The sequence below is a fragment of the Salvelinus alpinus genome, chromosome 6 (genome assembly GCF_045679555.1).
Source record: "Salvelinus alpinus chromosome 6, SLU_Salpinus.1, whole genome shotgun sequence".
Classification (NCBI taxonomy): domain Eukaryota; kingdom Metazoa; phylum Chordata; class Actinopteri; order Salmoniformes; family Salmonidae; genus Salvelinus; species Salvelinus alpinus.
The window spans coordinates 84,235,847-84,256,704 of NC_092091.1; the positions used below are offsets into that span (position 1 = coordinate 84,235,847).

At 51.9% G+C, this 20,858-nt stretch overlaps 1 protein-coding gene across 1 annotated transcript in view; it reads right to left on the reverse strand.

The window, feature by feature from the left end:
- Window positions 1-282: 282 nt before the first annotated feature.
- Window positions 283-20,858, reverse strand: part of LOC139579777 (scavenger receptor cysteine-rich type 1 protein M130-like) — a 144,175-nt gene continuing 123,599 nt past the window's right edge. The window contains exons 2-6 of the mRNA XM_071408597.1: window positions 3,121-3,150; window positions 2,584-2,889; window positions 1,850-2,155; window positions 1,446-1,757; window positions 283-626 (exon numbers count right to left, since the gene is read on the reverse strand). Coding sequence (XP_071264698.1) covers window positions 298-626; window positions 1,446-1,757; window positions 1,850-2,155; window positions 2,584-2,788 — 1,152 coding nt within the window. The 5' untranslated portion in view covers window positions 2,789-2,889; window positions 3,121-3,150 and the 3' untranslated portion in view covers window positions 283-297. The remainder of the gene's footprint in view (window positions 627-1,445; window positions 1,758-1,849; window positions 2,156-2,583; window positions 2,890-3,120; window positions 3,151-20,858) is intronic.

Genomic DNA, 20,858 nt, shown 5'->3' on the forward strand with positions numbered 1-20,858 from the left:
AGCACCAACAGTCAGACATTTACTCTCTAGTATCTCCATTCTCTCCCTCCCTCTCACCCTCACCATCTCCCTCTAGTTTAAATGACTTGTAACGTCTGAGTAAATGTCTTTACCTTGTAGTACAGGTAGGAGGTGGTGATGGCTGTCAGTAGGAGCAGCAGCACTACAACGTGTCTGATGATGAAGGCTGGCAGAGGAGAGGCTGCAAACAGAAACACCTTTGATGAGGGGACTGATCATCATCACATAGATCTGTGGGAAATCTGTCAATGACAAAGTTATAAGTCTGGTTCATGTTCAGTTACCTGTGATGGTGAGGGAGAGGAGCTCACTCTCAGAGGAGAAGTTATGAGAGAAAACATAATTGTCATAAACACAGCTGTAGTTCCCTTGGTGGGAGTCATCTGCAGCAGGGAAGAGGAAGGCAGCAGAGTGATTGACAGCTGGCTGGGTCTGGGTTCTGTTGGAGCCGGTGAACGTGAGGAGGAAGGAGCCTCCTGGGTACTGTGGCTGAGTGGAGCAGGTGATGGTGAAGCTGTAGCCCCTGACCATCCCGGGCCCCTGGTGGCCCCTGAAGACCCCTCCCATTGAGTCAGTCAGGGAGATATCAGGCTGGACCAGGAGATCTGTAACAATAAAAGAGAAGAAGAAAAACCTCTTAAACTAGTTTCCTATAGATATGACAATAACATCAGCATGTAACAGTGCTAGCCACCCTCCCTCACAGGGCAACATGAGTAGTGGGCCTACAGTCACTGAGACAACATATGTTGATATCAGGCTTAAGCAGGACATCTGGAACAAGAGGAGAGAAAAAAGAAAACGTAGCTCCTCAACTACTTTCCTCATTTAGATATGACAATAACATGACATGTGACAGTGGTAGTGAGTAGAGACGTTCACTGAGATAACACTCAAATACAAAAGCATTCTGGGATATTTAACTTGTATTTCATTCCTACTTGACTGATTGATCTATTTAGTAAAGCAGACGGACAAGCTAAACAGTCATCATGAGAGGTGCAGAGGAAGTTGTATGAATGAAGGAAATCAGTTGAATATAATTATAATATGTTGATATTTCCTGAGCAGATCACTGTGAGTCCAGGAAGGAGATATAATACATGGACAAAAGTATGTGGAACTCAGCAGTGAGTTTTACAACCGAGGATTATTTTTACGCTCTACGTGGTTCAACACTCGGCGGTCCGTTCTGTCAGCTTGTGTTGTCTACCACTTCACAGCTGAGCCGTTGTTGCTCCTAGACGTGACACGTTAAGTCACTGAGATCTTCAGTAAGTCCAATCTACTGGCAATGTTTGTCTATGGAGATTGCATGGTTGTGTGCTTGATTTTATACACCTTTCAGCAACAGGTGAGGCTGAAATAGCTGAATCCACTGATGTCCACATACTTTTTGGCCATATAGTGTATCTTGTTATTACCTGAGCAGATCACTGTGAGTCCAGGAGAGAGATCATAACTTCTGGAACACTCCCTCAGTGAAGACTCAGACCCAGAACAGTGAACTCTAAACCCTCTAGTGGTGTATCCAGGTAGTGCTGAAACAGTGGAGCCACAACCCAGCTGTCTACACACTACTGCAGCTACATCCTTCTTGTCCCTGTCCTCAGCTCCCACAGTCCTCCACTCTCCCTGGTCGTACCACTCCACTCCACCAGCACAGCGACTGCCTCCTCCCACCAGCCTCACATCATCAGGCTCTGAGAAAAGAAAAGAGAGAGACAGTAATCTTACTATTTTCTCACTAAAACACACCTATATTGTCTCTCATATTCTTCACTCCAGGTGAGAAACAATGTTGATTGGGTGACAAACTGTTTCTTACCTGAGCAGGTGAGTCCAACAGCATTACCAGGTAGGCAGGTGTTGTGTCTTCTGTCTGAGGTGTCACAGTCCAGGAGAAGGGACTCTTTGCCTTTACACTGGAACTCTTTATCCCAGGTCTGACCCTCACCTCCTCCATAGAGCCCCCCCTGTAGAGCTGCAGGAGCCCCACAGCCAAGCTCCCCACAGACTACCTCTGCATCCTGCCGGTCAAAGTCAGCTTCACACACTGAGGCCCAGGACTGATTGGACTTCACCTCCACTCTCCCAGAGCAGAGACCAGCTCCATCCACAAGCCGCACAGACTCTGGAGAAAAAGAGTTGGTTGAACATTCAATCAGTTTTGTTGATGACACTGTCAAGGACTAAACACAAATATGTTGGATAAAAGATTGTAGTTTGCTATGTTTGATTCTGTAAGAGGTAGAAATGGGTTCTTAGTCACTCAGGATCGGGTTGGGAATAATGCAGGCAGGAGACAGGAATAAGTTCACTTCACTTTATAGAAAATAAACAGCTGGACATCCATCAGGCAGCTTCACTTCAGTACCATCTGAACTACAATGATCTGCCCATGAACATCTCCCATAAACCAATATGACAAACACAAATATAATGTTTAAATACATCTGACATCTCTCCGTCTATTTAAATGAAATAAAAACACATAAAACATGATACATGGTAATATTATATAATGTACAAATAAATCTCTCAATATGACCAGTCTCTTACCTGAACAGGTCACATGAAGATAATATCCACCATAACAGACACCAGGTCCTCCTTCTATGATTTCACACTGTCTAATAGTAGACTCATCTCCACTACATCTCAATATTCTGACTCCTCCTCTTCCATCTCCAATCAGACGTCCTCCAGATTCAGCTACAGGATTCCCACAGTCCAGCTGTCTACACACAACCTTAGTATCTCTCATGCTCCACCCAGTACATAGACCCAACCACTCTCCTCTGTAGAAGGCTTCCACTGTCCCAGAACAGGAAGTGGTCCCGTTCACCAGTCTGACTGAGTCTTCAGCTGTAAACAGCAGAGAGGAAAACACAGTGGTGAGGACAGATAATGACAGTGATTCTGTTATTCTAACAGCAGTAATGCTTTGTGGTTGACAAGTATTAGTAGTTCCATAAAACACTACTTGTTATTGGGTTTTAGAATGGTTTGTATGGACACATGAATTTCTCCATGTGGGATAATAAAGTTGACTAATATTGAACTGCTATAATCACTGTAGATTTATACTCTACCTACCTGATGGACTGACGTGTTGAGCCTGGAGATCTGAGGAGAAAGAGAGAGACAGAGGAGAAAGAGAGAGACAGAGAGAAACAAAGGAGAAAGGGAGGAGTCAGAGGAAGAGAGAGAGAGAGACAGAGGAGAAAGGGAGAAGTCAGAGGAAGAGAGAGACAGAGGAGAAAGGGAGGAGTCAGAGGAAGAGAGAAACAAAGGAGAAAGGGAGAAGTCAGAGGAAGAGAGAGACAGAGGAGAAAGGGAGGAGTCAGAGGAAGAGAGAGACAGAGGAGAAAGGGAGGAGTCAGAGGAAGAGAGAGACAGAGGAGAAAGGGAGGAGTCAGAGGAAGAGAGAGACAGAGGAGAAAGGGAGGAGTCAGAGGAAGAGAGAGACAGAGGAGAAAGGGAGGAGTCAGAGGAAGAGAGAGACAGAGGAGAAAGGGAGGAGTCAGAGGAAGAGAGAGACAGAGGAGAAAGGGAGGAGTCAGAGGAAGAGAGAGACAGAGGAGAAAGGGAGGAGTCAGAGGAAGAGAGAGACAGAGGAGAAAGGGAGGAGTCAGAGGAAGAGAGAGACAGAGGAGAAAGGGAGGAGTCAGAGGAAGAGAGAGACAGAGGAGAAAGGGAGGAGTCAGAGGAAGAGAGAGACAGAGGAGAAAGGGAGGAGTCAGAGGAAGAGAGAGACAGAGGAGAAAGGGAGGAGTCAGGGGAAGAGAGAGACAGAGGTTAAATGAACATCAACATGACCTTTCATGATGTGATGGGAAGACAGGCTTATCGTTGGTATGGTGCAACAACACCCATGTGTTCATACACTATATATACAAAAGTATGTGGACACCCTTCAAATGAGTGGATTCTATTTCAGCCACACCCCTTCCTGACAGATGTATAAATCAAGCACACAGCCATGCAATCTCCATAGACAAACATTGTCAGTAGAATGGCCTTAATGAAGAGATCAGTGACTTTCAACATGACAACATCATAGGATGCCACCTTTCCAAGTCAGACGGTCAAATTTCATAATCCCCCAACTCCTCATCTTCCCTTCTCCTCTCCTCATCTTCCCCTCTCCTCTCGTCTCCTCTTCTCCCCCTCTCCTATTCTCCCCCTCTCCTCTCCTCCGCCTCTCCTCATCTGCCCCTCTCCTCTTCTCCCCCCTCTCCTATTCCTCTCCCTCTCTCTTCTACTAATCTTCCCCTCTCTTCTCCTCTTCTGCCCCTCTCGTCTACTCCTCTCCACCCACTCTTCACCTCCCACTCTCTTCTCCCTCTATTCTCATCTCCCCCTACCCTCTTCTCCCCCTCTCTCTTCTCCTCCCCCTTTCCTCTAATCTTCTCCCCCTCTCTCTTCTCCTCCCCCTTTCCTCTACCCTTCTCCCCCTCTCTTCTCCTCTTCTCCCCCTTGTCTCTTCTGCCACTCTCTTCTCCCCCACTCTTCTCCTCTTCTCACCCTCTCTTCTCCTCTTTTCCTCCTCTACACTCCTCCCCCTGTCCTCTCCACTCACTTTTCTTCTCCCCTCTCCACTTCTCCCCCTCTCTTCTCCTCTTCTCCCCCTCTCATCCCCCTCTCTTCTCCTCTCCTCTTCTCCCCATCTCTTCTCCCTCTCTTCTCTTCTCCTCTTCTCTTCCACTCTTCTCCTCTTCTCACCCTCTCCTCTCCTCTACACTCCTCCCCCTCTCCTCTTCTCACCCTTTTCTCTTCTCCCCCTCTCCTCCCCCTGTCCTCTCCTCTCACTTTTCTTCTCATCTCTCCACTTCTCCCCCTCTCTCCTCCTCTTTTCCCCCTCTCTTCTCCTCTTCTCCCTCTCCTCCCCCTCTCTTCTCCTGTCCTCTTCTCCCCATCTCTTCTCCTCTCCTCTCCTCTCCTCCCCATCTCTTCTCCTCTTTCCCCCATCTCTTCTTCTCTCCTCTCCTCTACTCTCCTCCGCCTCTCTTCTCCTCTTCTCCCCGTCTCTTCTCCTCTCTTCAAATCTCTGCTTCTCACCCTCTCCTCTTCTTCTCCCCTCTCCCTTCTCTTCCTCTCTCTTCTCCTCTTTCCTCTTCTGCACCTCTCCTCTTCTCCCCCATCTCATCTACTCTTCTCTTCTCCCCCTCCCCGCTCTCCTATTCTCCCCCCTCTCCACACCTCCCCCTCTCTTCTCCTTTTTTCCTCCTCTTCTCCCCCCTCTCCTCTTCTCCCCCCTCCCCTCTTCTCTCCTCTCCTCTTCTCCAACCCGCTCTCCTCTCCTCTACACTCCTCCCCCTCTCTTCTCCTCTCCTCCCCCTCTCTTCTCCTCTTCTCCACCTCTACCCTTCTACTCCCCATCTTTTCTCCTCTTTCCCCGCTCTCTTCTCCTCTCCCCTCTTCTGCACCTCTCTTCTTCTCCCCCTCCTCGCTCTCCTATTCTCCCCCCTCTTCACACCTCCCCCTCTCTTCTCCTCTTTTCCCCCTCTCTTCTCCTCTTCTTCCCTTGTCCTCTCATCTCCTCTTCTCCCCCTCTTCTCCACTCCCCTTCTCCTCTTCTCCACCTCTCCTCTTCTCCCCCCTCTCCTCTTCTCCCCTTCCCCACTGCTGCCCCTCTCTTCTCCTCTTTTGACACTCTATTCTCCTCTTCTCCTCTTCTCATCTCTTCTCCTCTCACTTTTCTTCTCCCCTCTCCACTTCTCCACCTCTTTTCTCCTCTTTTCCCCCTCTCTTCTCCACCCCACTCTCCTCTCCTCTACACTCCTCCCAGCTCCCCCTCTTTTCTCCTCTACTCCCCCTCTCTTCTCCTCTCCTCTTCTCCCCTCTCTCACACCCTCATCTCTTCCCCTCCCCCCTCTACTCTTCTCCCCCTCTCCTATTCTCTTCTCTCCTCTTATCCCCCTCTACCCTTCTTCTCCCCCTCTCTTCTCCTCTTTCCCCACTCTCTTCTCCTCTCCTCTCTTCAATTCTCCGCTTCTCACCCTCTCCTCTCCTCTCCCCTCTCTCTTCTCTTCCTCTCTCTTCTCCACCTCTCTTCTAATCTTCTCCCCTCTCCTCTTCTGCACCTCTCCTCTTCTCTTCTCCCCCCCCCCCGCTCTCCTATTCTCCCCCCTCTCCACACCTCCCCCTCTCTTCTCCTCTTTTGTCCCTCTTCTCCCCCTATTCTCCCCCTCACTCTTCTCCAACCCTCTCCTCTTCTCCCCCTCTTATTCTCCCTCCACTCCTCTCCTCTCCTCCCCCTCTCCACTCCACTTCTCCCCCTCTCTTCTCCACTTCTCCTCTTTCCCCCATCTCTTCTCCTCTTTCCCCGCTCTCTTCTCCTCTCCTCTCTTCAATTCTCTGCTTCTCACCCTCTCCTCTTCTCCCCCTTCTCCCCTCTCCTCTTCTCCCCCCTCTCCACACCCCCCCATCTCTTCTCCTCTTCTCCCCCTCTCCCCATCTCTTCTCCTCTTTCCCCCTCTCCTCTTCTCCCCCTCTTCTCCACTCCCCCTCTCCTCTTCTCCACCTTCTCTTCTCCCCTCCCCTCTTCTCCCCTTCCCCACTTCTGCCCCTCTCTTCTCCCCTTTTGACACTCTATTCTCCTCTTCCCCCCTCTCCACTTCTCACAATCCATCTCCCCCTCTCTTCTCCTCTTCTGCCCCTCTCTTCTCCACCCCGCTCCTCTCCTCTCCTCTACACTCCTCCCCCTCTCCCAGCTCCCCCTCTCTTCTTCTCCCCCTCTCTTCCCCTCCCCCCTCTACTCTTCTCCCCCTATCCTCTTCTCTTCTCCTCTTCTCCACCTCTACCATTCTTCTCCCCCTCTCTTCTCATCATCTCTTCTCCTCTTTCCCCCCTCTCTTCTCCCCATCTCTTCTCCACACCTCCCCCTCTCTTCTCCTCTTTTGCCCCTCTTCTACCCCTCTTCTCCCCTCCCCTTCCCCACTTCTGCCCCTCTCTTCTCCTCTTTTGACACTCTATTCTCCTCTTCTCCTCTTCTCCCCCTCTCCACTTCTCACAATCTCCTCTTCTCCCCCTGTCCTCTAATCTCCTCTTCTCCTCTCACTTTTCTTCTCCCCTCTCCACTTCTCCCCCTCTTTTCCCCCTCTTCTACCCCTCTCTTCTCCTCTCCTCCCCCTCTCTTCTTCTCCCCCTCTCTTCCCCTCCCCCCTCTACCCCTCTTCTCTTCTCCCCCTCTCCTCTTCTCTTCTCTCTTCTTTCCCCGATCTCTTCTCCTCTTTCCCCCATCTCTCTTCTCCCCATCTCTTCTCCTCTTTCCCCCATCTCTTCTCCTCTTTCCCCCCTCTCTCTCCCCATCTCTTCTCCTCTTCTCTTATCCCCCTCTCTTCTCCTCTTCTCCCCCTCTCTTCTCCTCTTTCCCCTTCTCCTCTTTCCCCGCTCTCTTCCCCTCTCCTCTCTTCAATTCTCCCCTTCTCCCCCTCTCCTCTTCTCCCCTCCCCTCTTCTCCCCTCCCCTCTTCTCCTCTTTTCCTTCTCCCCTCCCCTCCCCTCTCATCTTCTCCTCTCATCTTCTCCCCCCTCTCCTCTACTCCCCTCTCCTCTCATCTTCTCCAACTCTCTCTTCTCCTCTTTTGACACTCTATTCTCCTCTTCTCCTCCTCTCTTCTCCTCTTCTCCCCCTCTCCTATTCTCCACCCCTCTCCTCTTCTCCCCCTCTCTTCTCCTCTCCCTCCCCTCTCTCCTCTCCTCCCCCTTTCTTCTCCTCTTGTCCCCCTCTCTTCTCCTCTTCTCCACCTCTACCCTTCTCTTCTCACCCTCTCTTCTCCTCATCTCCTCATATTTCCCCCATCTCTTCTCCCCCTCTCTTCTCCTATCCTCTCCTCCCCCTCTCCTCTCCACTCTTCTCTTCTCCATCTCTCTTCTCCGCTTCTCCCCCCTCTCTTCTCCCCCTCTTCTCTTCTCCCCTTCCCCTCTTCTCCCTGTCTCCTCTTCTCCCCCTCTCATCTTTTCCAACCCTCTCCTCTCCTCAATGGATCTAGTCCAATCAGACGTGTCTCACCGCAACATGGATCTAGTCCAATCAGACGTGTCTCACCTCAACATGGATCTAGTCCAATCAGACGTGTCTCACCGCAACATGGATCTAGTCCAATCAGACGTGTCTCACCTCAACATGGACCTAGTCCATTCAGACGTGTCTCACAGCAACATGGATCTAGTCCAATCAGACGTGTCTCACCTCAACATGGATCTAGTCCAATCAGACGTGTCTCACCTCAACATGGATCTAGTCCAATCAGACGTGTCTCACCTCAACATGGATCTAGTCCAATCAGACGTGTCTCACCTAAACATGGATCTAGTCCAATCAGACGTGTCTCACCTCAACATGGATCTAGTCCAATCAGACATGTCTTACCTCAACATGGATCTAGTCAAATCAGACGTGTCTCACCTTAACATGGATCTAGTCCAATCAGACGTGTCTCACCTCAACATGGATCTAGTCCAATCAGACGTGTCTCACCTCAACATGGATCTAGTCCAATCAGACGTGTCTCACCGCAACATGGATCTAGTCCAATCAGACGTGTCTCACCTCAACATGGATCTAGTCCAATCAGACGTGTCTCACCTCAACATGGATCTAGTCTAATCAGACGTGTCTCACCTCAACATGGATCTAGTCCAATCAGACGTGTCTCACCTCAACATGGATCTAGTCCAATCAGACGTGTCTTACCTCAACATGGATCTAGTCCAATCAGACGTGTCTCACCTCAACATGGATCTAGTCCAATCAGACATGGCTCACCTCAACATGGATCTAGTCCAATCAGACGTGTCTCACCTCAACATGGATCTAGTCCAATCAGACGTGTCTCACCTCAACATGGATCTAGTCCAATCAGACGTGTCTCACCTCAGCCTGGATCTAGTCCAATCAGACGTGTCTCACCTCAGCCTGGATCTAGTCCAATCAGACGTGTTTCACCTCAACATGGATCTAGTCCAATCAGACGTGTCTCACCTCAACATGGATCTAGTCCAATCAGACGTGTCTCACCTCAACATGGATCTAGTCCAATCAGACGTGTCTCACCTCAACATGGATCTAGTCCAATCAGACGTGTCTCACCTCAACATGGATCTTGTCCAATCAGACGTGTCTCACCTCAACATGGATCTTGTCCAATCAGACGTGTTCACACTGATATTGATCTAATAGGCAACAGTGACTTTTTTAATGCAACAGAATAAACACTAAAAAACACATTACATTTCAATAGGTGCAATAACTTATCCCTGTACACTATTCTGATTAGATACTATTTAATGCTGAGTTTGGACACAGGTTTTTATAGGAACACTAAGGCACCTGGACCACATATTGAGATGTGCCTTTAGTTAAGTAAATCAGTTGTTACATAAGGTGACAGTTGTAGGACTGTTAACAAAGTAGCTGAATTGTCAAAGACCGTAGCCTGAGGTCACCCAAAGAAAAGAATTCCAGAACTTTCTCTTGTAAAGAATTACAAATCTACCACTTTCATATAAACCCCTCGATACACAGCAGAACATCTACACTGAATCCATCCACCAAACATCCTGATTTGTTTTAATCAACACTTTTTATGACACTAAAATAACCTTCAACTACAGTATATATGAAGGGATTATTGTCATTGTTACATTATATAGGCTACAGTAAGTTATATTCTTCCATTTTAAATAACAGGCTCTCCCACCATCTCTAATCATCAGGTCTGCTTGCAGATGAACAGAATTTCTTGGAAAGACAGACCTTTAGACCTCATAGGCCTGTCCAATACATTGTTGATTTTTATTATTTATACTTTCATTACAAGTTGGGATTTAAATTGATGGACACACCATGATGTCTCAGTGAAAATGTATTATATATATTTATTATAAAACAATTTAGAAAACGTCCCTCAAATCCTGTTAAATGTATATAGAGGTATTAGTCTCATGCTACAGTATATAAATGATATTGTTCCATTTGAAACAGCCTAACAGGCTCTCCCACCATCTCTAATGATCTGGTCTGCTTGATGATGAACTAAATGTAGACCACAGCATGATTATTATATGACTACCACATCTCTGTACCCCCACACACACAATCCATGTTTGGTAGATGCTCTTTTCACTGACAATTTAACCCTTAGCCTACAATTTCTGCGGCCGTGTGGAAATCTGTAACGTCCGATCAGTTTGGCCTGTAAACTGTGGAAAGATGAGACTCAGGAACACGATGATGTTCTCCGTTTTGCTCTACGACCCCATAAGCATCGTCTGAAGTCATACAGTCCATCTGACAACTTCTGTCTGTAGTGTCAGAACCGTTTGGACTTCACACTAACATGACCCCACTATGGAAAGGTGAGTCTCTCAGGAACACGTACAGGTTGTATTGATCTAGGACACACTAACATGACCCCACTATGGAAAGGTGAGTCTCTCAGGAACACGTACAGGTTGTATTGATCTAGGACACACTAACATGACCCCACTATGGAAAGGTGAGTCTCTCAGGAACACGTACAGGTTGTATTGATCTAGGACACACTAACATGACCCCACTATGGAAAGGTGAGTCTCTCAGGAACACGTACAGGTTGGTTTGATCTAGGACACACTAACATGACCCCACTATGGAAAGGTGAGTCTCTCAGGAACACGTACAGGTTGTATTGATCTAGGACACACTAACATGACCCCACTATGGAAAGGTGAGTCTCTCAGGAACACGTACAGGTTGTATTGATCTAGGACACACTAACATGACCCCACTATGGAAAGATGAGTCTCTCAGGAACACGTACAGGTTGTATTGATCTAGGACACACTAACATGACCCCACTATGGAAAGGTGAGTCTCTCAGGAACACATACAGGTTGTATGTGGGACTAGATTTATCACTTTAGTTCATTTCCCTTGACATTTTTACTTCTACTTTTTGTACACACAGCTCACACTCTACTACAGACACCAGCTGGCTGAGAGGGCCCTAGTGGAGACAGCTGGTTGAGAGGGCCCTAGTGGAGACAGGTGGCTGAGAGGGCCCTAGTGGAGCCGGGTGGCTGAGAGGGCCCTAGTGGAGCCAGCTGGCTGAGAGGGCTCTAGTGGAGCCGGGTGGCTGAGAGGGCCCTAGTGGAGCAGGCTGGCTGAGAGGGCCCTAGTGGAGCCAGGTGGCTGAGAGGGCCCTAGTGGAGCCGGGTGGCTGAGAGGGCCCTAGTGGAGCAGGCTGGCTGAGAGGGCACTAGTGGAGCCGGGTGACTGAGAGGGCCCAAGTGGATCAGGCTGGCTGAGAGGGCCCTAGTGGAGCCGGGTGACTGAGAGGGCCCCAGTGGAGCAGGCTGGCTGAGAGGGTCCAAGTGGAGCAGGCTGGCTGAGAGGGTCCAATTGGAGACAGCTGGCTGAGAGGGCCCTAGTGGAGCCGTGTGACTGAGAGGGCCCTAGTGGTGAAAGCTGGCTGAGAGGGCCCTAGTGGAGCCGTGTGACTGAGAGGGCCCTAGTGGATCAGGCTGGCTGAGAGGGCCCTAGTGGAGCCGGGTGACTGAGAGGGCCCTAGTGGAGCCGTGTGACTGAGAGGGCCCTAGTGGAGAAAGCTGGCTGAGAGGGCCCCAGTGGAGCAGGCTGGCTGAGAGGGTCCAAGTGGAGACAGCTGGCTGAGAGGGCCCTAGTGGAGCCGGCTGAGTGAGAGGGCCCTAGTGGAGCCAGGTGGCTGAGAGGGTCCTAGTGGAGCCGGGTGACTGAGAGGGCCCTAGTGGAGACAGCTGGTTGAGAGGGCCCTAGTGGAGACAGGTGGCTGAGAGGGCCCTAGTGGAGCCGGGTGACTGAGAGGGCCCTAGTGGAGCAGGCTGGCTGAGAGGGCCCCAGTGGAGCCAGCTTGCTGAGAGGGCTCTAGTGGAGCCTGGTGGCTGAGAGGGCCCTAGTGGAGCAGGCTGGCTGAGAGGGCCCTAGTGGAGCCGGGTGACTGAGAGGGCCCTAGTGGAGCCGGGTGGCTGAGAGGGCCCTAGTGGAGCAGGCGGGCTGAGAGGGAACTAGTGGAGCAGGCTGGCTGAGAGGGCACTAGTGGAGCCGGGTGACTGAGAGGGCCCAAGTGGATCAGGCTGGTTGAGAGGGCCCTAGTGGAGCCGGGTGACTGAGAGGGTCCTAGTGGAGACAGGTGGATGAGAGGGCCCTAGTGGAGCCGTGTGACTGAGAGGGCCCTAGTGGAGAAAGCTGGCTGAGAGGGCCCCAGTGGAGCAGGCTGGCTGAGAGGGTCCAAGTGGAGACAGCTGGCTGAGAGGGCCCTAGTGGAGCCGGCTGAGTGAGAGGGCCCTAGTGGAGCCAGGTGGCTGAGAGGGTCCTAGTGGAGCCGGGTGACTGAGAGGGCCCTAGTGGAGACAGGTGGCTGAGAGGGCCCTAGTGGAGCAGGCTGGCTGAGAGGCCCCTAGTGGAGCCGGGTGACTGAGAGGGCCCTTTTGGAGACAGGTGGATGAGAGGGCCCTAGTGGAGCCGGATGGCTGAGAGGGCCCTAGTGGAGCCAGCTGACTGAGAGGGTCCAAGTGGATCCTGGTGGCTGAGAGGGCCCTAGTGGAGCCAGCTGGCTGAGAGGGTCCAAGTGGAGAAAGCTGGCTGAGAGGGCCCTAGTGGAGCCGTGTGACTGAGAGGGCCCTAGTGGAGAAAGCTGGCTGAGAGGGCCTCAGTGGAGCAGGCTGGCTGAGAGGGTCCAAGTGGAGACAGCTGGCTGAGAGGGCCCTAGTGGAGCCGGCTGAGTGAGAGGGCCCTAGTGGAGCCGGCTGAGTGAGAGGCCCCTAGTGGAGCCCGGTGACTGAGAGGGCCCTAGTGGAGCCGGATGGCTGAGAGGGTCCAAGTGGATCCTGGTGGCTGAGAGGGCCCTAGTGGAGCCAGCTGGCTGAGAGGGCCCTAGTGGAGCCAGCTGGCTGAGAGGGCCCCTGTGGAGCCGGCTGAGTGAGAGGGCCCTAGTGGAGAAAGCTGGCTGAGAGAGCCCTAGGGGAGCCGGTTGACTGAGAGGGCCCTAGTGGAGAAAGCTGAGTGAGAGGGCCCCAGTGGAGAAAGCTGAGTGAGAGGGCCCCAGTGGAGTAGGCTGAGTGAGAGGGCCCCAGTGGAGCAGGCTGAGTGAGAGGGCCCTAGTGGAGCCGGGTGACTGAGAGGGCCCTAGTGGAGCCGGGTGACTGAGAGGGCCCTAGTTGAGCAGGCTGGCTGAGAGGCCCCTAGTGGAGCCGGGTGACTGAGAGGGCCCTTTTGGAGACAGGTGGCTGAGAGGGCCCTAGTGGAGCCGGATGGCTGAGAGGGCCCGAGTGGAGCCAGCTGACTGAGAGGGTCCAAGTGGATCCTGGTGGCTGAGAGGGCCCTAGTGGAGCCGGCTGAGTGAGAGGGCCCTAGTGGAGAAAGCTGGCTGAGAGGGCCCTAGTAGAGCCGGGTGACTGAGAGGGCCCTAGTGGAGAAAGCTGGCTGAGAGGGCCCCAGTGGAGCAGGCTGAGTGAGAGGGCCCTAGTGGAGCCAGGTGGCTAAGAGGGCCCTAGTGGAGCCGGGTGACTGAGAGGGCCCTAGTGGAGACAGGTGGCTGAGAGGGCCCTAGTGGAGCAGGCTGGCTGAGAGGCCCCTAGTGGAGCCGGGTGACTGTTAGGGCCCTTTTGGATACAGGTGGCTGAGAGGGCCCTAGTGGAGCCGGATGACTGAGAGGGCCCTAGTGGAGAGAGGTGGCTGAGAGGGCCCTAGTGGAGCAGGCTGGCTGAGATGCCCCTAGTGGAGCCGGGTGACTGAGAGGGCCCTTTTGGAGACAGGTGGCTGAGAGGGCCCTAGTGGAGCCGGATGGCTGAGAGGGCCCTAGTGGAGCCAGCTGACTGAGAGGGTCCAAGTGCATCCTGGTGGCTGAGAGGGCCCTAGTGGAGCCAGCTGGCTGAGAGGGCCCTAGTGGAGCCGGGTGGCTGAGAGGGCCCTAGTGGAGCAGGCTGGCTGAGAGGGCACTAGTGGAGCCGGGTGACTGAGAGGGCCCAAGTGGATCCTGGTGGCTGAGAGGGCCCTAGTGGAGCCGGGTGACTGAGAGGGCCCCAGTGGAGCAGGCTGGCTGAGAGGGTCCAAGTGGAGCAGGCTGGCTGAGAGGGTCCAATTGGAGACAGCTGGCTGAGAGGGCCCTAGTGGAGCCGTGTGACTGAGAGGGCCCTAGTGGAGAAAGCTGGCTGAGAGGGACCCAGTGGAGCAGGCTGGCTGAGAGGGTCCAAGTGGAGACAGCTGGCTGAAAGGGCCCTAGTGGAGCCGGCTGAGTGAGAGGGCCCTAGTGGAGCCAGGTGGCTGAGAGGGTCTTAGTGGAGCCGGGTGACTGAGAGGGCCCTAGTGGAGACAGGTGGCTGAGAGGGCCCTAGTGGAGCAGGCTGGCTGAGAGGCCCCTAGTGGAGCCGGGTGACTGAGAGGGCCCTTTTGGAGACAGGTGGCTGAGAGGGCCCTAGTGGAGCCGGGTGACTGAGAGGGCCCTAGTGGAGAAAGCTGAGTGAGAGGGCCCCAGTGGAGAAAGCTGAGTGAGAGGGCCCCAGTGGAGCAGGCTGAGTGAGAGGGCCCTAGTGGAGCCAGGTGGCTACGAGGGCCCTAGTGGAGCCGGCTGAGTGAGAGGGCCCTAGTGGAGAAAGCTGGCTGAGAGAGCCCTAGTGGAGCCGGGTGACTGAGAGGGCCCTAGTGGAGAAAGCTGAGTGAGAGGGCCCCAGTGGAGAAAGCTGAGTGAGAGGGCCCCAGTGGAGCAGGCTGAGTGAGAGGGCCCTAATGGAGCCAGGTGGCTACGAGGGCCCTAGTGGAGCCGGGTGACTGAGAGGGCCCTAGTGGAGACAGGTGGCTGAGAGGGCCCTAGTTGAGCAGGCTGGCTGAGAGGCCCTAGTGGAGCCAGCTGACTGAGAGGGTCCAAGTGGATCCTGGTGGCTGAGAGGGCCCTAGTGGAGCCGGCTGAGTGAGAGGGCCCTAGTGGAGAAAGCTGGCTGAGAGGGCCCTAGTAGAGCCGGGTGACTGAGAGGGCCCTAGTGGAGAAAGCTGGCTGAGAGGGCCCCAGTGGAGCAGGCTGAGTGAGAGGGCCCTAGTGGAGCCAGGTGGCTAAGAGGGCCCTAGTGGAGCCGGGTGACTGAGAGGGCCCTAGTGGAGACAGGTGGCTGAGAGGGCCCTAGTTGAGCAGGCTGGCTGAGAGGCCCTAGTGGAGCCAGCTGACTGAGAGGGTCCAAGTGGATCCTGGTGGCTGAGAGGGCCCTAGTGGAGCCGGCTGAGTGAGAGGGCCCTAGTGGAGCCAGGTGGCTAAGAGGGCCCTAGTAGAGCCGGGTGACTGAGAGGGCCCTAGTGGAGAAAGCTGGCTGAGAGGGCCCCAGTGGAGCAGGCTGAGTGAGAGGGCCCTAGTGGAGCCAGGTGGCTAAGAGGGCCCTAGTGGAGCCGGGTGACTGAGAGGGCCCTAGTGGAGACAGGTGGCTGAGAGGGCCCTAGTGGAGCAGGCTGGCTGAGAGGCCCCTAGTGGAGCCGGGTGACTGTTAGGGCCCTTTTGGAGACAGGTGGCTGAGAGGGCCGTTTTGGAGACAGGTGGCTGAGAGGGCCCTAGTGGAGCCGGATGGCTGAGAGGGCCCTAGTGGAGCCAGCTGACTGAGAGGGTCCAAGTGGATCCTGGTGGCTGAGAGGGCCCTAGTGGAGCCAGCTGGCTGAGAGGGCCCTAGTGGAGCCGGCTGAGTGAGAGGGCCCTAGTGGAGCCAGGTGGCTGAGAGGGCCCTAGTGGAGCCGGGTGACTGAGAGGGCCCTAGTGGAGACAGGTGGCTGAGAGGGCCCTAGTGGAGCAGGCTGGCTGAGAGGCCCCTAGTGGAGCCGGGTGACTGAGAGGGCCCTTTTGGAGACAGGTGGCTGAGAGGGCCCTAGTGGAGCCGGATGGCTGAGAGGGTCCAAGTGGATCCTGGTGGCTGAGAGGGCCCTAGTGGAGAAAGCTGGCTGAGAGGGCCCCAGTGGAGCAGGCTGGCTGAGAGGGTCCAAGTGGAGACAGCTGGCTGAGAGGGCCCTAGTGGAGCCGGCTGAGTGAGAGGGCCCTAGTCGAGCCAGGTGGCTGAGAGGGCCCTAGTGGAGCCGGGTGACTGAGAGGGCCCTAGTGGAGACAGGTGGCTGAGAGGGCCCTAGTGGAGCAGGCTGGCTGAGAGGCCCCTAGTGGAGCCGGGTGACTGAGAGGGCCCTTTTGGAGACAGGTGGCTGAGAGGGCCCTAGTGGAGCCGGATGGCTGAGAGGGCCCTAGTGGAGCCAGCTGACTGAGAGGGTCCAAGTGGATCCTGGTGGCTGAGAGGGCCCTAGTGGAGCCAGCTGGCTGAGAGGGTTCAAGTGGAGACAGTTGACTGAGAGGGCCCTAGTGGAGCCAGCTGGCTGAGAGGGTCCTAGTGGAGCCGGCTGGCTGAGAGGGTCCCAGTGGAGCCGGCTGAGTGAGAGGGCCCTTTTGGAGACAGGTGGCTGAGAGGGCCCTAGTGGAGCCGGATGGCTGAGAGGGCCCTAGTGGAGCCAGCTGACTGAGAGGGTCCAAGTGGATCCTGGTGGCTGAGAGGGCCCTAGTGGAGCCAGCTGGCTGAGAGGGCCCTAGTGGAGACAGTTGACTGAGAGGGCCCTAGTGGAGCCAGCTGGCTGAGAGGGTCCTAGTGGAGCCGGCTGGCTGAGAGGGTCCTAGTGGAGCCGGCTGAGTGAGAGGGCCCTAGTGGAGACAGGTGGCTGAGAGGGCCCTAGTGGAGCAGGCTGGCTGAGAGGCCCCTAGTGGAGCCGGGTGACTGAGAGGGCCCTTTTGGAGACAGGTGGCTGAGAGGGCCCTAGTGGAGCCGGATGGCTGAGAGGGCCCTAGTGGAGCCAGCTGACTGTGAGGGTCCAAGTGGATCCTGGTGGCTGAGAGGTCCCTAGTGGAGCCAGCTGGCTGAGAGGTCCCTAGTGGAGACAGTTGACTGAGTGGGCCCTAGTGGAGCTGAGAGGCTGAGAGGGTCTATGATGGTAAAATTGCTGTTATGTTTAGTGTATCTATGTATTTAATTAGTCTGTAATAATGTTTATCTAGTGTATTTATGTATTTAATTAGTCTGTAATAATGTTTATCTAGTGTATCTCTGTATTTAACTAAAGTCACATGATGTACTGATGAGACTTGCTCCCTCTGCTAGAACACTTCCCCTTTGTCTACATGACTGACTCATGGTTCTGGACTCACAGCCAAATGCTGTTTCTCCATATCCTGTTATTTAGCAGTAGACTGAACTAAACTGTGAGAGACGAGCAGGACAAATGGTTGTGGTTCCTTTGAGAAACAGTGTTGAGACATTGAGCACTGAGAAATGGTGTGACATTTCTCAACAAGACCTCACCACAAAAGTCACAATGTGGAAAGGTGAACATCTCTCTGCAGAGGAGATTATATATCATTTAATATATTTGTTTTCATCTGTTTTTGTTTTCTCAATCGTTCAGTTCCATAGGTCAGAGGTCAAGCTGAGCTGAGCCAATAGTGGAAGAGGTTACTGGTTGACTATATTCAGTTGACTGTATGTTACTATGTCAGCCCTCTCTCTTTTGACACCTCCCTCCCTTTATCTCACCCTCCCCACCCCCTCCTCTCTCTCATTCTCTCTCTCTTCCTGACATATAGCATCAGGCCTGTTGATCTTGACTCAGGTCACAGACCTCTAGCATCTACACCCCTCCCTTCTCTAACATAACAACAATATAATATATACTCTCCTTCATTTACATAGGGACAGATACAATCAATCATTGACACACTGAATATACAACAGTCAGATGCATGACACCATCACCAATGTTCCCTCTAACTTTCTCCGGCACTGAGCAGATTTCAGGTCTGCTGAGCTCAAACTTTAATGTTGTGAAAATTCTGTACAACTTCCAGGGTGTGTTTACTGTGAACACAGAGGCTGTACCCCTTTTAACTTACAGTTAACAGTGACCAAGTGGGCTACTGTGGCTATTTGATCATAATGTAGATCTACCAGAGTGGCCTACCATCAAAAACAATGGAGAAAAGAACATTTTAACATGGAAATAGCTGTTCTATCATTCAGCCTACAGTAGCAGCCAATGTGTGGTGTTCAACGTAGACCTACATTCCATGAGACTTTTGAAAGAAACATGCAGGGCTTGACATTAACCTGTTCATCAACTTCTCCTTCAGGCAAGGAGGTGACTGAAAATGCAGCTGTGTTTGATGCAAGTTTACGCATGTGTTGTGTGTTTTGTCATATATTTATATTTTATTATTTAAATCCCAGCCTCCTGCCATGCCATCATTGTAAATAATAATTTGTTCTTAACTGACTTGCCTAGTTAAAGGTTAAATATAAATATGGCAATGGTCTATTTGCATATAGGCCTACTGCAGCTCTGATTGGTTCTGCCGCCCCGGTCTGTGTAGAGTACGGGATGAGTCGTGTCAATGTAATAGAATCCTACTCCGATGCGTTCTGTCTACAACATCTCTTACATAGTTGGGTTTGTTTCGCTTTGTTGCAGTGAAAGTGGATAATATTCCATTGATCCCATTTGAAACAGTAAAGGGACACGTTGATGGTGTTAACAGGGGAAACTCTAGAACAGTGATGGTGTTAACAGGGGAAACTCTAGAACAGTGATGGTGTTAACAGGGAAAACTCTAGAACAGTGATGGTGTTAACAGGGGAAACTCTAGAACAGTGATGGTGTTAACAGGGAAAACTCTAGAACAGTGATGGTGTTAACAGGGGAAACTCTAGAACAGTGATGGTGTTAACAGGGAAAACTCTAGAACAGTGATGGTGTTAACAGGGGAAACTCTAGAACAGTGATGGTGTTAACAGGGAAAACTCTAGAACAGTGATGGTGTTAACAGGGAAAACTCTAGAACAGTGATGGTGTTAACAGGGAAAACTCTAGAACAGTGATGGTGTTAACAGGGGAAACTCTAGAACAGTGATGGTGTTAACAGGGGAAACTCTAGAACAGTGATGGTGTTAACAGGGAAAACTCTAGAACAGTGATGGTGTTAACAGGGGAAACTCTAGAACAGTGATGGTGTTAACAGGGAAAACTCTAGAACAGTGATGGTGTTAACAGGGGAAACTCTAGAACAGTGATGGTGTTAACAGGGGAAACTCTAGAACAGTGATGGTGTTAACAGGGAAAACTCTAGAACAGTGATGGTGTTAACAGGGGAAACTCTAGAACAGTGATGGTGTTAACAGGGGAAACTCTAGAACAGTGATGGTGTTAACAGGGGAAACTCTAGAACAGTGATGGTGTTAACAGGGAAAACTCTAGAACAGTGATGGTGTTAACAGGGGAAACTCTAGAACAGTGATGGTGTTAACAGGGAAAACTCTAGAACAGTGATGGTGTTAACAGGGGAAACTCTAGAACAGTGATGGTATTAACAGGGAAAACTCTAGAACAGTGGTGGTGTTAACAGGGGAAACTCTAGAACAGTGATGGTGTTAACAGGGGAAACTCTAGAACAGTGATGGTGTTAACAGGGGAAACTCTAGAACAGTGATGGTGTTAACAGGGGAAACTCTAGAACAGTGATGGTGTTAACAGGGAAAACTCTAGAACAGTGATGGTGTTAACAGGGGAAACTCTAGAACAGAGATGGTGTTAACAGGGGAAACTCTAGAACAGTGGTGGTGTTAACAGGGGAAACTCTAGAACAGTGGTGGTGTTAACAGGGGAAACTCTAGAACAGTGGTGGTGTTAACAGGGGAAACTCTAGAACAGTGGTGGTGTTAACAGGGGAAACTCTAGAACAGTGATGGTGTTAACAGGGGAAACTCTAGAACAGTGGTGGTGTTAACAGGGGAAACTCTAGAACAGTGGTGGTGTTAACAGGGGAAACTCTAGAACAGTGATGGTGTTAACAGGGGAAACTCTAGAACAGTGATGGTGTTAACAGGGGAAACTCTAGAACAGTGATGGTGTTAACAGGGGAAACTCTAGAACAGTGATGGTGTTAACAGGGAAAACTCTAGAACAGTGATGGTGTTAACAGGGGAAACTCTAGAACAGTGATGGTGTTAACAGGGAAAACTCTAGAACAGTGATGGTGTTAACAGGGGAAACTCTAGAACAGTGATGGTGTTAACAGGGGAAACTCTAGAACAGTGATGGTGTTAACAGGGAAAACTCTAGAACAGTGATGGTGTTAACAGGGGAAACTCTAGAACAGTGATGGTGTTAACAGGGGAAACTCTAGAACAGTGATGGTGTTAACAGGGGAAACTCTAGAACAGTGATGGTGTTAACAGGGAAAACTCTAGAACAGTGATGGTGTTAACAGGGGAAACTCTAGAACAGTGATGGTGTTAACAGGGAAAACTCTAGAACAGTGATGGTGTTAACAGGGGAAACTCTAGAACAGTGATGGTGTTAACAGGGAAAACTCTAGAACAGTGGTGGTGTTAACAGGGGAAACTCTAGAACAGTGATGGTGTTAACAGGGGAAACTCTAGAACAGTGATGGTGTTAACAGGGGAAACTCTAGAACAGTGATGGTGTTAACAGGGGAAACTCTAGAACAGTGATGGTGTTAACAGGGAAAACTCTAGAACAGTGATGGTGTTAACAGGGGAAACTCTAGAACAGAGATGGTGTTAACAGGGGAAACTCTAGAACAGTGGTGGTGTTAACAGGGGAAACTCTAGAACAGTGGTGGTGTTAACAGGGGAAACTCTAGAACAGTGGTGGTGTTAACAGGGGAAACTCTAGAACAGTGGTGGTGTTAACAGGGGAAACTCTAGAACAGTGATGGTGTTAACAGGGGAAACTCTAGAACAGTGGTGGTGTTAACAGGGGAAACTCTAGAACAGTGGTGGTGTTAACAGGGG